Genomic DNA, 17,376 nt, shown 5'->3' on the forward strand with positions numbered 1-17,376 from the left:
GTACCATTTGGACCAAAATATCTGTCCAGACTAAAATTTAAAACTGTGGACCAATTTTTTTTTTTTTTTTTTTTTTTTTTTTTTTTTTGTGACATAAGATAATAACCATTTTTTTGTAAACTGAATTTTACAACGAGACTGGACCAAATTAGCAAAACTTTAACGGTTTTAAATAGATCTAGGATTTTCAGGCATAAAACTAACGCTATCAGGACAATAACTACAAAATTATATTTATTCAAACTGGGATTTTAAGAGTACTTAAAAGTTAGGGATATTAAATCAAAAATATTTATAATACGTTTTATAACTTTTGGGGTACATAAAATCCCAGTTCACCAACAAAAGATTAAATACCTCTCAGTTTAAAGTTAAAAGTATTAGTTTCTTGCTTTTGTATGCATTATGCAATTGCCTCATTAAAATACTTTACTTACTATAATTGAAGAAGGTTGCCCTGAACAACTCTAAAACTCATAATTATGTATTTAAAAAAATATTCATTAAATATATTTCTATGACGTAACTTTATAGTTTTAAATTTCTACCGAATTTTAAGGACTATCTAATTATACAGGGTTGTTCAGGTACTACATCTGGATTACCTCAAACTTCAATCTAATCAATAAGAGAAGCAAGTTGAGTTTTCATTATTTACAAGCTTTAATAATACATTGTTCCCAATTACCCCAAGGATCATGATGGGGGGGCTTGTTTTTAAAGACGTTGGGGACTGGGAACATTAACTCTCTCTATGGCAAACCATTTGTCGTTCTGGATGTTGTGGGCTCTGTGAACAACAGTCCATTGTTTCACCTCGGAATGAAAGATGTTTCGCTTAACATTTGACTTCAAATTGTTCAGCAATCTTCTTCCATTGGCGGACGGGTGGCCTTCATTTTGTTTGCTAGCAAATTTATTTTCATCCTTAGATCTATGTTTATGCCCCTGGAGACTGCTGCAAGGTATATTTAGCGCTTTTTGGCAATAGCATTAATTGGAGTACCAGGAGGTGACTTCGAGGAAAGTTATAGGCCTATAGTGAATATGGGAGTAAACTTTTTATGACTTCAGGACTTGTAGGCTTTTCTTGTATATGCTCCCTCCTCCTTCCAGTGGTTATAGACGTCATAGACCGTTCTATTTCGATATCTGAGAATATTTTTGATGTTTGCTGGACTATTTCCCGCGCTTGGAAATTCGATGATTGTGCTCGTCTGAGTCTTTACAATGTAAATAATTCTTTTGAATGATAAGTTTTGGAACTAACTTAAAGCTAAGACTCAACTTCTCATTTTAAAATTGAAATAACCGAGTTTTATGTTTTACTTATTGTTCAAGTTGCTTTAATAATTTTTTTCGGGCGGGGGGGTGACAATCAAGTAGTGGAAGTTCTTCAAATTGCAACTAAAAACTGCAACAAACAATTAAAAATGAAGTATTTACCGTACTTGGGCTGAGAATAATCCAATAATTGAATATATTCCATGGATGATCGATATATTAATGAATTAATTAATTTTTAACTATTTGAATTCAGATTACTAAAATATAGGTAGTCTGTAGTTCATGATAAAATTCAAATCTCCAGAGTTATACTATTCATAAATAAATAATATCCATGTAATTTTAATAGGCCAAAATAGAATTATAGTATAAATTAATAGTTAGTAATTAGAATGACCAATCTTGTCATTAAGTAATGAATTTTAAGACGAAGAATTTGCAACTTGTACAATATACATATATATTTTAAAAATCTTGGGAGCTTAAGCCCCCTTCCCCCCGAAAAAAGGCCTAGCTACGCCACAGGTGAATTAAAAAATATAGTAAAAAGCGCGCTCGTCCTTTTTGAGTCATTTAATGTATAATTCATTTTTATTATCAGTGATGAAAATCTTGTGTATTTTGGGCATGTTAAAAAAAGAAATTAAAAATTTACATGGAATCCCTGTCAATTTGAAAAATGCTTTGGAGGACTTCAGCTTAGCTACATGACATTTCATTAGATGAGCTGTGATCAGTTTAAACAAGGGAAAGATGGAAATAAATAAGAGATTGGCAAGACTTACTTCAATGTGAATCCTTAATTCTACTCTGAGTTCAACAAGGACTTACACACATAACTCTGCAACAATTTCACAAGATTACTCTCCGTCTTTCATGAGCACAACCGAATGATCGATTAGGGTTTTATTATAATTGAAAGTAATGTATAAAATGCACACGATTTAGATCACTATTTATTATGTACATCCTAGCGGAAGTACCCTGCATTGCCTGGAGTTATTTGGGGTCTACAAAAAGACAAAAAAAACAACATTGGCTTTATAATAAAAATATGTACTCCCCTTCTCTTTTTTAATTTGACGCGCAGAGCCTTACCTTCACACGCTTGTTATTATATAGTTTTATCTATATTTTATATAGTAGTCACTTAGTTTTTAAGATATCAAAAATATTTACAAAGTTATCTTGTATATACATCTCGTATATATCTTTATATATATATATATTATGTTGTTAGTATAAAATAATTATTTCAAGCATTTTGAAAATTATTAAGAAATGAAGAAAGGTAAAAAGATTTACAAACATATTAAATAAAATGACTCAAAATAGTGAAACATTATAACATTATTATCAAGTTACATAAATTGCTGATTGTTTTAGACACTGAGAGCTTGGTTTCAATTGTGATTATGCCTAAAGTGACTGGTATGAATATTCTCTTGACTATTTTACATTATACTATGCAGATAGTAATCATCATTATGTCTCTCAACCTTTCCTCCCAAAAGAGAGGGAAACAAAGGTGCAATATTATATAGACATAAAAATTTAACAATTCCCTCCATTTGTTGTACTATTCCATATTTTACTGTAGAAATGTTCAAAGCTTAACATGATCTAGTTTAAGTTTTTTAAAAAATCAACGCTCATAACACCAATAAAGATAAAAAATACAAATCAACATCTAATAAAAAAACAAATATGAGTTATAAATGTTTTAGGGATGCGAATACTCTTTAAAAAAAATGCCAAAACGAGCCTGTTCGCTAGAGGAGATTTCCTTAGCTACGTGAAAACTTATCCAGGGGCTGATGTCCCTTATAAAATACTACAAATAACGTTTTTTTTATCATTTGCATTTTTAAAGTATACATCTTTTTCTTCCTTTTACATAATTTACCTTATTACTTTTATTAAATTCAACGTCTCTGGGGAAAAAAAGTTGTAGTGTAGCCAAGTATATTTTGACATTTGTTGATGAAATGATCTTGTTTCGCACTTGATTTATACCTTTGGGGGATGTCGTTGTGTAGAACAATTATCCACAAACATTAAGGTTCGCCTTAATGTATGAATAGGATTTTTGTTGAAACAAAATACAGTTTTCTGATTGAATGAACTAACTATTGCTCGAAACGAAGAAGAAAAAAATTTAAAAAGGACTTGGAACTTTGATCAAATAAAAGTAACAAAATATATATATTTGATTTTCTTCATTCCAATGGAAAGTAACTGATTTTTAACTATGACATGTTTTTCTATATTTTGAGAAAGTATCTTCAGAGGAAAAGTAGTATACCTTTTTTTCAATCAATATAAAATTGATATTTTACAAGTATGTTCCTATCTAACAATAAGTATAAATAGACTATCCTATTTTCGGGTCCACAGCTCGTCTGCTTGAACAATAAAATAACTTACTTAGACAAAGTTTGAGGTCTCTCAGTGCATTTTGTTGTGGTACAGATCATTATAATTTTTGAAAATTGAATTGTTGAGTCAAAAAAAGTTAATTTTTGAACCTGTTATATCACAAATAATGTAAATCATTTTTTTGCAAGAACTATTATTAAAACTATAAGGTTAATTTTTGATACATTACTTTTATTTATCTTTGATAAATCTGCTCATTTTTGAGCAGGTCTTAGACCTCTTAAATTATTAAAAACAAGGAGTATAATATTTTTTACTGATAAAGCAGATATTAAGAAGTTTATGTAGTACGACTTTTGAATCATAGAACAAGTAGAAAGCGGCTTAAAATGAGCAATTTCAAGCCAAATTTTAATATTTAAATGGCTTTTATAATTCCATAAATGAATGAAAATGCCTAAAACGTTGTTAAAGCTTTTATTTTATTATTTGTTTGTGCAGGAAAGAGAAGGGGGAAAATTAATCAAAAAAACGGGACAGCCTAATTTAGATTGTACATAGATATGAAAATCTGCCAAATTAATTATCTCATTGTAAAAATCTTCAAACTATATTCGTATTAGATTATAAGACATTTTGATTTATTTTCTCCATTCAAATAAATAATTTTTCTTTTCATATATATTTTGACAAATGTATATGTATTTGCTTCATTATATCAGGAGATAAACGTTTATAACAAAACTCTAAATTGGGTATAATTTAAGATGGGATTTTTGAAAAAGAGTGAGGGAGACTTATAGTATAACTGAATCAAGATTGTTTAATATCAGATTTATTCTATATGATTTTGTGTAAAAAACCCATGCTTTACTGCTATAAAAAGGAGAGTTTTCTGCATTTAAAATAGCATTAGTGTATGGGAAATATTGTAATTATATTCAATTTCATAAACATATATTTATTGTGTTATGTTTTTTTTTTTTAATTATTACGATGATAGGTGAGAATGATTACTTCAGAGAGAGAAGTTAATACGACGACGACTTGCTATTATTAGGGTAGAAAATTGGGTGTAATATTAGCTCAACCATTTTTTCGGCGATGGCAAACTTAAGAGGGATATTTCTTTTCTTAATATGTTGTTATTATTATTTAACTATATAGGATTAAAATTCCTTTTCTACGACATTCAGTAGTATTCAAAACCTTATTGAATATTCGTGGGTACTCATAAAAGACAGAGATTAACCTTCAGGATTTGTTGTGGAGTTATATTGCTAAGCTTTAGTTGGATCCAAAATAGAATTGCGGATCGACATCGGAGTAATTCTTTCCTATGGCCTTTCTTATTTCCTTATCCATCTCGTCATAGGTGTATGTAGCTAATCTAATTAAATGTTATGAAAGCTAAGCTGCTCTCCTCTAAAACATTCTTCAAATTGTAAGGGTTACCATTTTGTTTTTTTGGTTTCTTCTTTTTTAACATACTCAAAATTCTTCTGACTACTATCAAAGAATATTATTATTTAAAAGGTAATTGCCTACTTATTGAACAAAAAGATGAAAAAGTACACACATTACGCCGGTTTTTTTTTTAAATCTCTAAGCTTATCTTTTTTATTACCAAAATCCCTTCTTTAGATATTGTCAAAGTATTAATGAGAGGTGTATTAGATAGAGCGAGAGGTACAAGCGACTCACGGTTTTAGGAAACCAAATAAAACACTCTCTTGCTCATTAAAAAAACTATAGATTAAGTGGCGAAACAATAGCAACGTTATCAAAACTTGTATAAAGTTTCGTTTTAGTGACACATTTTTTTTTTTCACTATAGGCGTTGAAAATTTTTCCATGAATAACTACGCAGCCCCTATGAATGTATCCTTTTGAAAAAAATATGATATAGTGATTAAATCTGTCACCAGATTTAATAACGACTTCTGGCATGGATAAAAGATACTAGTACAACCATATAACTCCTCAAGCTAACAAGCGCATTTTACTACTTTTTTAAAGCTTTAGCTTCAATACCAATTAAACATAGTATCATTTTAAATGAATCAGTATCCCATTATTACTAAATTTTTATTTGCATAAAATACTATTTTCTTAACTAATGAATTAATTGCATCAAATTAAATACTCACTTTCATAGTACCCCTACAATTATGAGTTTGACAAACCATCCGAAAGAAAGTGTATTAAAAAATTATAAAATGGTGATTCTGAAATTTGAAACATATGTTAACTATTAGTATACAAAAAAGGCGACAATTAATTTGTAATAAGCACCCAGTATGTATTAAATTTTAGGTAGATTTTACAAATCTAATTTGTTTGGTTTGTTGTGAAAATTAGTGTACTAATCGAAAAATAAAAATTCAACATGTAAAGATAACTTTACAGGGTAGATAGAAAAAGATTTTTTTGATAATTTGATTTTCTTCCTTCATTATCATCCAAGTACATCGAAATATATTTTTTATAACTTTTTTACTTGAATGAATATAGTTAAAAAATTATGAATACAAATTTTGTGTAAAATGTAATTTTCCTATTATAGTGGAAGGAGCTATGAAAGATAAATAATAATCAACAAATATGTATGTTAAGGGCAATGTGGAACATCGGTGTTTTGCATAATGCCCGTAAGAGTGGGCAATGTACAAAATGTTAGGGTAATCTATAAAATGTCCAATAGAGGGGTCAATGGGCATTTTAACTTCATTTACATAGTCAAGTAAAATTATTGAAAGTAATTTGACTATTGAACAATTCATTGCAAGCAATTTCATCATTAAAGATTTGATTAAGATACAATTTCATTACAATCAATTTGATAATCTAGTGCAGGGATGTCCAACCTGTGAATCGTGGGCAACATTGCGAACCGCCGAATATTTATGTCGGGCCCACTGCTCATTCTCACTGAAAGTAGTATCTTTTAACAAAATTGTCGCAATATCATCAAAATACGTAGAACGCTAATAATAAGTACAAACATTGAAAAATATTTCAGAGTATCTCTTATATTCTGAGACTCTAACAGGGTTGGCAGTTTAGATTCTTGAAGAAGTTTAGCATTGAAAAAATTAATTTGGCCTTTATTTATATTTGGTCTAAAATTGAAATAAATTTTTATTTTATAGTTTTATATAGCTATTTTGTAAGAAATTTAACTTAATAGGTTCTGCAATATTTTTCAATGTTTGTACTTATTAATAGCGTCCTACGCATTTTGATGATATTTCAACAGTTATGCTAAAAAATACTACTTTCAGTGAAAATGAGTAATGGGCCATGCCCTAACATTCGGTGGGCCGCAATATTGCCCACAATCCACAGTTTGGACATCCCTACACAATTGTATCTTAATCATATTCTTAATCATCAAATGCTTGCAATGAAATTGTATCCTAATCAAAACCTTAATGATCAAATTGCTTGCAATGAAATTGTATCTTAATAAAACTCTTAATTATCAAATTGATGCAATGAATTGTTTAATAATCAAATTACTAACAATCATGTTTCTTGACAATGTAAATGAAGTTAAAATGAAACCATTTTATAGGAAATTTTATAAATTCCCGGAGTATTTCGCACATTACTCGCTCTGACAGACATTTTGCACATTGCTTGCTCTAACGGGAATTTCGCACATTGCCCGTTACATAGGTATATATACCATGTATATTGCGTATTATTGTCTCTATATTTATTTCTTTTAACCAAAAAAATTATGTATTAGTTCAACTAAATAGTATAAAATATCACTATATATATTTTCATCTTTTATTTTAGTGTTGTTTTGTAACAAATTTATAAATATACAACTTTTTCATAAATATGTTAAATGGCTTGCACATAAAAGTTTTAAGAACTAAGTGTATAAACCTTTTTTACAAAATTAAACTTAAAGAATGAGTGCATACTAAATGTACTCATAACATGTACTTTTTTGTGTAAGAAATTATCCTAAATAGTCAAAAAATGTACTCGAAAGCTAACAACTATATCTTTGGAGTGGACTATCTCGACATACAGGGTGAGGACTCAAAAATTAGAAAATTTTCAAAAGCTGTTTTTACTTCTACACTTTTAAACTTTTTACACTTTTTAAGTACTTCTTTTACTTTTATTTTTTGCCATTTTTATGGCAAATCTTTAAAGCAAAAGTTGGTAATTCAACAATTTTCTAACCTTTTATTCAATATATCCACCTCCATTCTGAATGATGGCTTAAATACGGGACAAAATGAAAGTAATACTGGCCTTGATGAAGTCAGAGGACAAGTTGTTCCACTCCTCCGTGATTAAGGCCTTCAGGGCATCGATAAGTATTGATCATCCAAGCCGAAGACGAAGTTAAGAGGATTCACGTCGTGTGGGGTCAAAGTTCAGAAGTCTACTGGCCAGAATGCAGCCATGTTCTCCCTACAGGAATGCTGTACCTACTTGGACGTTTGCGCTAAATCTTCATATTCGGTACACATAGTTGTCCTTGGGGATCGTGCTCTTCAACCATAGCAATATATGGTACCTGAGGACCTTCTGCTAGATGTAGGTATTCACTTTCTCCTTGGCCTTGAAGAAGTAGGAAGGGATATTGCTTCGTCAGACGTACGACTCCGAGGGTCATGACCTGAGCTAGATGTTTGGTCCTGAAGGTTCCCTTGACCTCAGCTCTTGATTCAGCCAAGAAGCGATCATATCTCTCGCTCGAAACAGTGTTCACTGTGAAGATCTTCTTGTCGGATATCCCCTTGTATGCAGAGGAGATTGCACACCATCTGCCATTTTGCTTATTCCTCTGACATTTTTGATCGCACAAAAAGAAAACAAACATCAAATTGTATCTTTTTTGTCAGCTCTCTTGAATGGTGACAATTCCAAAAAATTTAGACTTTTAAAACGGAGGCTAGATGACCTCAAAGAGTACTGTAATTTTGAGTACTCACGCTATACACAAAGTAATGAGGAATTTAACATATTAAATTTGTAAGGAAAATATATTTTCCAGAAAAAAAAAGTACTCAAAAATAAATAGATGAATAATACAAATGAGGACATGATTGAGCAGAGTGCGTTCATTAATTATAAAACAACCAAGGATAAAGGGGTATTGAACGGGAGCGCCCACATGATTTCATGAGAGGCAATTATGCTCTGGGGTTTATATAAAATCAATCACATAACTAGGGATGTGAAAATTGTCAAAATCCTCGTGAGCACACATTTAAAAAAAAAGTATAATTTGGTTACCCCTAGTGTTGTGTCAGTCCTTATTTATTTGATATAAAAGGTAGGGCAGCAAAACGTATACTCAAGAGATGAATTTATAGATACATCAATAATTTCATATTTTCAATAGTAAAAAAGTAAGCAGTTTTTACAAAAACATATAAATAAGATTTTTGTATAACTTTTTTCACTCAATATGGCTACATTAATTATCAATCATAGCCTTTACAGGTCCCCTGAAGGTCATCCAGGAGTTGATGACAAACTCCTTTGCCAAGTTGTCCCATCCAGCCACTATGAAGTACTTCAGCGATTCCGCATTTGTGTATGAGGTCCAGTTGGTTTCCGTCTCCAAAATGATCCATATAGAAAAGTCCAGTCGGTTCAAATCTGGTGAGAAGGGGCCATATCTTTTTGTAGAAGAATCGAGCCATGTTATCTGCGCAGAACTTTTGGCACATTGCAGACGTGTTATAGGGTGGTTGGTCTTCAGCAATGACAAGATGGTGTAACTAAGCACCTTATAGTAGGCCTACTGGCCGATTTCTGCCCAGCCTTGAAAAAGAACGGAGGCATCTTTGTTATATCAGATGCCTCAACGCCGAGGACCATTGTTTGGGCTGGATCTTTGGTGTGGTAAGCCCTTTGAACCTCTTCTTTTGTTTCTGCTAGCCAGTGGTCGTTCCAAGGGTTGTGGAATGGATTGAGTGTGAAAATCTTCTTGTCTGATAAAATTTTCACAATTCGCCCATTTGCCTTGATCCATGTGAGGATTTTCTTGCACCTCTCGAGCCTCCTGGCTTTCATGCCCTCTTTCAGAAGGTGGCATGGGGTCCTCGTCAAAGAAACTAATCCCAAGTTGTGCTTTGTAGCCCTCATGGATGGTCCTTGGAGTAACAGAGAAGTTATTGGTAAGTCGATTCATCGACATAGTAGGATAACCCTTTATATGCTTCTCCAAACTTAACAAGAATTTTGTATCAAGTCTTTAGATTATGCTTTCCACTTCCTGACACCTGAGAGGTCTTCTCCCTTTTTTTCATCTTGGTCAACTTAAGAACTAGGCTCCTAAAACACTTAACAATGTCCGTAATCTTCATCACATCAACTCCAGCATCTAGGAGAACTGGGATGCACTGGCATTTTTCTTGTTTGCATGATGATGAAATTACTAAATGATTCGTATAGCTTGTTTATGTAAAAAGTCCAGGGGAAAAAGAATATCATAAAATAATCACTAAACCTTGTCATAGTAATGAGAAAATAAACATTGATTAACAGTCCACGTTTTGCTGCCCTACCCTGTAGTTCAGATCAGTCTTTAAACCGGTTCTATCGGTCTTTGGCACTGGTACATAAGACAGTCAGTATTACAAATGATTTAACATAGCATAAGAAAAGATGAGTGACTTCATCAAGGACCAAACTTATTAGTTATATGACTGATATAGAGGCCAGAACTGGGTCAGACCTAGATTGAACTATCATCTTCAGTTCTAAATAGGGTCGAACACAACACTTGGTACTTGCAAAACATTAGTGATGTTATTAATTATTCCTCCCTATTTTGAAAATTCAAACGTGTTACCAAGCAAGGGGCAAGGTATATTTTTTAAAGTGATCTCTGTCAGCGGATATATCGTCTATCAAACTTACCAACATTAACGTACTTTTGATTTTGATTTAGATTCACGAGGATTCAGACAATTTTCACAACCCTAGTTATTACATCACTCTTGTATATCGTTCTATTACGGTATTAATATATTTTCCCATAACTTGTTCAATATAATAGCTTTTAAACAATCGATAATATGATTTGACTTTCAGCCATATTCTTTATTGTTAATATGAAATCTCTCTAAGGACGTTAACATGACATTCTACCTACATTCAAAAGTAGATTTAGTTAGCTTTAAATGATATATAATTCAGTTATATAATGGATTAATTATTATGGATATATATATACTATATTATATTTCAAGGAATAAGACAGAACCAATCTTAAAAATGACAATAGTCATAAAACTATTATTTATGTTCATAATCGAACCAATAAATTTATTGTTACTTAATATAACTCTTAATATATTCGATCAATATTAGTTAAGTTTACATGCAACATATTACTGTAAATTTTATACATGAGATACACTGAGAAGGGATAGAATACAAAATAAACAAACACATTAGTCGTTATTACAATCATAACTACACGTAAAAACTAAGCACTATATTATTATCTCGAAATTTGGAAATTTTAAACCCTTTTGATGGAAATAAAATAAATAATTATAAGATCAACAATGATTTGTTCAGATAAACAAATATAAATTACTGAAGAACTAGAAAAACAACATTAATAGGAACGATTTTATTAAAAAATATAAGACTTATTTTTAATGTACTAAAAAATATTTTTGATGTACCATTCATTTTTGATATGTTTTTTTAATCAGTAGTAAATTTTCTGATCAATTTCATTCCTCTTATTAGTTTGTCTAAAATGATCCTTTTTTTATGTGACAAAATTATTCATGAATAATCTTCTTTAAAAAAGTGTATAAAGATACATAACAACATGCAATGAAAATAATTCTTAAAATTTTACTGTATTTATTTTTTGTTTTATATGAAATAGTCGTTTGTTAGTCAAAAAATTCGTTGATTAGAAAAAACCTATTTTAAGGCTGTAATGTCCTAGAAAGTCAAAAAGTATAACCAGAACCATTTCTCGTGCCTTAAAAACCTATTTGAAAAATTTCAGCAAAATCCATTGTTGGTTTGGCCGTGATCCTTGGACACCACAGATATTCGCATTTACACTGACAAAAAGGACAAAAGTTGGGAATTGGGTATGAACGAATATTTTTATTTGTCATTTTATTACTATAAACAAGATATAACCATCAAAGTTCCTAAAAAAAAATGATACTTTATGGACGTGTTTTGATTTAAAACTTTGAAAAATGTTGAAAAAAGTGGAATTTTTATTTGGTTTTTTAAAATCATCGATTTGAATCCAGTTATTTAGTTTTTATTTTGCAAGTATTTAAAAAATGTTTATCTAGCTTGTCTAATGGTAAGAGTATTTTAGTTCCAAATATGCCTCCCAAAAATAAATATTATCTTTTGGTACCCCGTATTACGCGCATTTATTTTTATGTTTCTCTTCATTTTTATTATTTATATCTCATTTTTGATACTAAATGTCGTATATATTATTATCAAATATACTTTCATTGTTCATTTATGCCAAATCAGACGACCTATTTATAATTTTAGACTACAAAAACTGTCTAATAAAATCTTAAAAAAGCGACCTTATATTTATTAGTCCTTCATTTCAAAGGTTGATATGTTTTTTTTAAGAATATTTTGATTTTTATATTCTATAAGTTTTATATATATTTATATATAAAAATTTTTATTCAAATATCCAACTTTTGGCATTACGGTAGACCCAAATAGATATGTGTACTTTAGTAGGTTTGCATGTAACTTAAGAGAAATTATCTTTGAATGACCACCAAAAACTTGAGATGTTTTGTATAAGCCAAAAATAAAAATAGCTGTTCCAAATATTTTCTAGTATATTACAACTTTTCGTCCGAAAAAGGAACATGAATATCAAAATAATCATTTGGTAGTTGTTCTTCCAACTATGTAGTTATTACTCAACAATTGTCGGTAATCGGTTACAACTTTACAAAAGCTAACTCTAATTCAACCGAGCAACGTTCGGAACATGATTAGATAAAAAGAAACAAAACATCGGCAGCTTACAAAAAATGCAGTGTGAATTTTTGTGTTTGTGAGGTAATTCTGTGAATGCTCTTAAAAATTATCCCTCACTATTTTAAAAACTCTTACAGAGTATCAGTTAGCAAGTACAACTGTGCTTTATAGTGGTTTCTGTCAACACTCCACAGATATGTTGTCTCTCTTAGTTGCTATATTTGTTACTATCAGTAATACCCACCATTACTCGAAGATGAATTTTGCTTTAATAATATAAATATGTACTCACTTTTCTTTTTTATGTAATGCACTGAGCTTTAGCAACAGCCCTTGTTTACTAAACCTCATCTAAAGACGCATCCTTCTTTTTCACTTAGTACTTGCGTACGTACTCCTCTTTTCTTTTCGTTTTTGATATGACACACCGAGCCATGTCACCACACGTTAGTTATTATAATAAGCTATCCACTGACATACAAACTCTAATTTATTAATATATATGACATTCTCTCAGGCTTGGTTTTTACGCTCACCGCAATTTAAAGAAATTTTCCCCTGCGATCAATTTGCCACAATAGCTTTAGTATTTTGAAAACTAATTACATCTTCTAATTAGTATTTGTAGGAAATGTAAAATAACAATAATATTCTACGTCGTCATTTTCAAAATCTATAAATATCTTACATGTTTGTAATATGCACATCGTTTTCCAATATCTACTTACAGTAAAAAGTATATTTTTTTGATAACATATGATAAATAATATATAATAAATATGTATGAGATAGTAAACGAAGACATGGGAAAAAAGATGTAGATCTGAAAGGTAAAATATGGTTGTTGAAAAGAGCTGTAAATACATGACCTAAAACGAGTGCAATACTTTTTCTACTTGCTAGTCTGATTAGTGTTTTAATTTTTCAACAATGTTCTATTATTCTTTAATTTTTAATGTAAATATGAAGTAATTACGAGTGCATGAAATCATTAAATACGAAGAGTAACATTGAGGATTTTTTTTTAAAGTTATGAGTTTAAGTTTTTGTTGAACTAAGAGTATAATTGAGGATCGACATCAGAGGGATAGCTGTCTATGCCTTTACTAGATATGGAGTGAGATTTTGGTTAATTTCTTCCTTGTACCAAATAGCTAATACCAGTAGCTAAGCTGCTGTCTTCTAAATCACTTTAAAAATTGTCAGGGTTACCACTTTAATTTTCGTGGATTATTTTTTACACATACTGGTGGGTCATTTTTTTTTTTTTTTACAATTCTAGCTGTGAATACCTCTTTTATAATCTCAAATTACATATAAACGGTATTTATTTGAAAAAATCAAAAAAATTATAATTTTTAAATTATAAATTTAATTTTAGATCTTAATATAACTTGTAAGCTTCTAATCATCAACTTTTATAAAATGAAATCGTTAGCACATAGTACTGTTGTCACGATCCCAATATTTTCGCTATCAATACCATAATTGATATCAGTACTTTGCTAATGTTACAACTAAACGAATAAGTTTTTGAATCCTCAACTTCATCTATTTGCCTTGTTTTTGCCTCAAAAACATTGTGGATCCAATTTCAAATGATAATGCGAATTTCAAATATATATTACTTTATCGAAAAAATTCTGACCGTTCATTATATAATTGAACCTTTCAGGGGTCATTTACTTGCACATTCCGAGATGAAAGCAAGATTTGTTGTTTCTTTTGTTTAATAAAAAAAGAAAATTTTATTTGGAGGGAGCCCCGGAATTTGGCGATTATCAATTTTTTTTTATCATAACGGCTTTGCAAAGACAGTTTCCAATACCAATTCAATGTAGAAACTCAACTTCCATTGCATGAAATATCAAGATCTCGTGAGTAAATAATAAATACATTGAAATTTAAATATTTCATTTTATATTTTAAGAAGAAATAAAAAATTTTAAGATTGTCTTACCCAAAATATATTCTCAATTCTTATATTATTCATTGTTATCATTATCACATATGGTACCTTGGGCTGTTTTTTAAAGTCTCTAGGTTCTACATTCTTGAATTTTCTAACCCAATCCGGCACACAACAAAAACAATTAATTGATAAGTGATAAACATTATCATTCCTGAAGGTTTATGTAAAATTAAATTAAATTTTATTATGAAATAATTAAGTACATGTAAAACTTCCATAAATCTCTAGAATACAAGATCCCGGAATCTCAAGAGAGATGCCCTAATATAACAGCTATAAATGCTTCAATACTCTAGTATTACTACAGTACATGTATAACGAACACTACTAATCCATATGTCTGGTTTGGACAATATAAATGTTTAGATATTCAGCCAAAGAGTCAAATATGGCAATAAGAAACATTGTGAAGATTTGATGTTACATAGTTTATAATAATATATTATATAATTACAGGAAATTATTACAACAGACACAATAATCATTTAACATGGTACGAGTCTTGATACTTGGAGGTGGTGTTTCTGGTCTTTCAACCGCCAATTTCCTCGCAGAAAAGGGACTTCGCAATATAGTTATTCTAGAAGCTCGTAATAGGGTTGGTGGTCGAATATATACGGATAATGTGGATGGAATTCCTTTAGAATACGGCTCACAATGGATACATGGCACAAATCCTGCAAATTCAGTTTACAACTTTATCAATAAGTGAGTTTAGTTATCATTTTGTAATCATTAAATACCTACTAGTAAGTAAAAGAAAGTTTGAGAACAAGACGAGCTTTTTTGTTCACTTCCATTTTTTTTTTTTTTTTTTTTTGTCAGCTATAGGTGTTGAACATTATTATATAACTATCGATGTAGCCTCGATGAATTCAACCTTTATGCGAAAAGAATAAAAAATTGCAAATGATGAATTTCAAAAGAGAATGGAAAGTTTGACAAAACTTTGGATAGCTATATGAATTTTCTACACACCAAGGTACCTTCGGGAAACCCAAAATGTATACTTTTTTGCATTTATAAATACATAAAGTCAGCTGCTTGTAATAATAAAGAGTCAAAGTTGAAGATTTAGTTGTTTTTTATCTAGAAAAAATAATTAGAAATGAAAATCACGTACGCTCAAATGATTAAATTTGTAAATCCTAAGCACTTTCGGTAGGTAAAACAAATAAACCAAAATTTACATGGTAACCCTGAAAATTTGACTAATATTTGAGATAAGAGCAGTTTGGTTGTTTTGACAGTTTTTTGACTATATGCAAATAAAATAAAGAAATGAACACAAATCTTAATCAGTATCAACAACGGCATAGGCAGGAATTACACTCTATCATTCATGAGTACACACATTCGTGGTTACACTTAAATGTTCTCTCCTTAAGGATATTAAAACCCTTTTTAGGTTACCAACAACAACATAAGTAGCACGTTAAAAAGGCTTAGGATTTACAACCCTACCAATGGCATACGATGGGTTCATTATTTATTTTTTTAATTTCAGGGGTGTAAAATGTGCTCAATGATTGTTGGTTTCTCTGTTTCAATAAACTTAACGCAAGATAATGTCTTTTTCTTTTTGTTCAACAACTATCACTTCAACTAGGGTTAAATTTTGTCATGCTATAATTGATATAACAAGCAAACCATTGAGTAGCACATCTTGAGCCCCTGAAATAATGAAAACAAGGTGTGTAATAAGTTCAACTGATAAACCAAATACTAATAAATATAAAAAAAACAATGTTTTACTCATAGAATTTTATTTGGGATGGTACTGAATGCCTCAAAATGGCCAATTCTTAACCAAAAATACCATTTTTCAAACTAAAATGACTTGAATGGTTTCAAATTTCGAAAATGGCAATTTTAATTGTCCATAGCATATAAGGTCTTTGTGTAGGGGGGCAAAAGGATTAATCCGAAAACAGGACAGTCAAATGTTCATAGTATAAATTTTACCATGATGTACATATGTTACATAGGCTATGTATTAATTTATTTATGATATTCATTTCTATATACATATAAACATAAATAACACGGAAAGATGACATAATTTATAATGTTTACTTTTTTACTATAAAAACGAATAAGTAAAAATATGTGAGTATACTAATTTCTTTTTTTTTCATATTAAAGAAAATAACTATTTATTTACCTCATTTAAGATTTATGAGGTTTTTTTTGATAAATACTACCATATTTGCGATGTACGTACATATATTCAGGTATCAGTATGTATCAAAAATTAGGATGATTTATGTAATGATGTAGTCTAAATATGATGAATTACATAGTATATAATTGGATTGTCACGAAATCTTTTCTTTTTTTCTTTCTGATATTGTTCAACTGTACTATCATGATTATACATGATTATAAATGTTCAGTATAACCAACTTAATTGTCCTCTTCATCCACTGAAAAAATGAAGAAAGCATTTTCTTCATTTTCATATAAGCAATAAAGCTCACGTACATGCTCAAGGGCATAGAGTTGTACCAATAAATGTAGTTCTAACACATATATATGTTTATATTTAATCCGCTAGGTCTTTGTCTTTTTGAATATATCACAAAACATTATATTTGGTTTGCAAAGACTATTTTATTCTCCTACTCAATCAGGTGTACTCTTCATTACATAGTTTATATGTACAATGCACAGATGTATAGGAGCAGACTCATTCTGCAGAGTGTTTTATATCATAATTATGTCCAGTAATGCTAAGCGTGATAATTTTG

The 17,376-nt window shown here is 30.1% G+C and overlaps 1 protein-coding gene across 3 annotated transcripts in view; it reads left to right on the forward strand.

The window, feature by feature from the left end:
- LOC121116929 (spermine oxidase) overlaps nucleotides 1-17,376 on the forward strand; it is a 37,468-nt gene that overhangs the window by 11,164 nt on the left and 8,928 nt on the right. For 2 of the 3 annotated variants that reach the window (XM_071887931.1, XM_040711241.2), the window contains exon 2: nucleotides 15,083-15,334. In XM_071887931.1, coding sequence (XP_071744032.1) covers nucleotides 15,117-15,334 — 218 coding nt within the window. In that variant the 5' untranslated portion in view covers nucleotides 15,083-15,116. Of the gene's footprint in view, nucleotides 1-11,683; nucleotides 11,772-15,082; nucleotides 15,335-17,376 lie in introns of all 3 variants that reach the window. The other variant, XM_071887928.1, reaches the window with a different exon arrangement.

Source organism: Lepeophtheirus salmonis, chromosome 1 (genome assembly GCF_016086655.4).
Source record: "Lepeophtheirus salmonis chromosome 1, UVic_Lsal_1.4, whole genome shotgun sequence".
Classification (NCBI taxonomy): domain Eukaryota; kingdom Metazoa; phylum Arthropoda; class Copepoda; order Siphonostomatoida; family Caligidae; genus Lepeophtheirus; species Lepeophtheirus salmonis.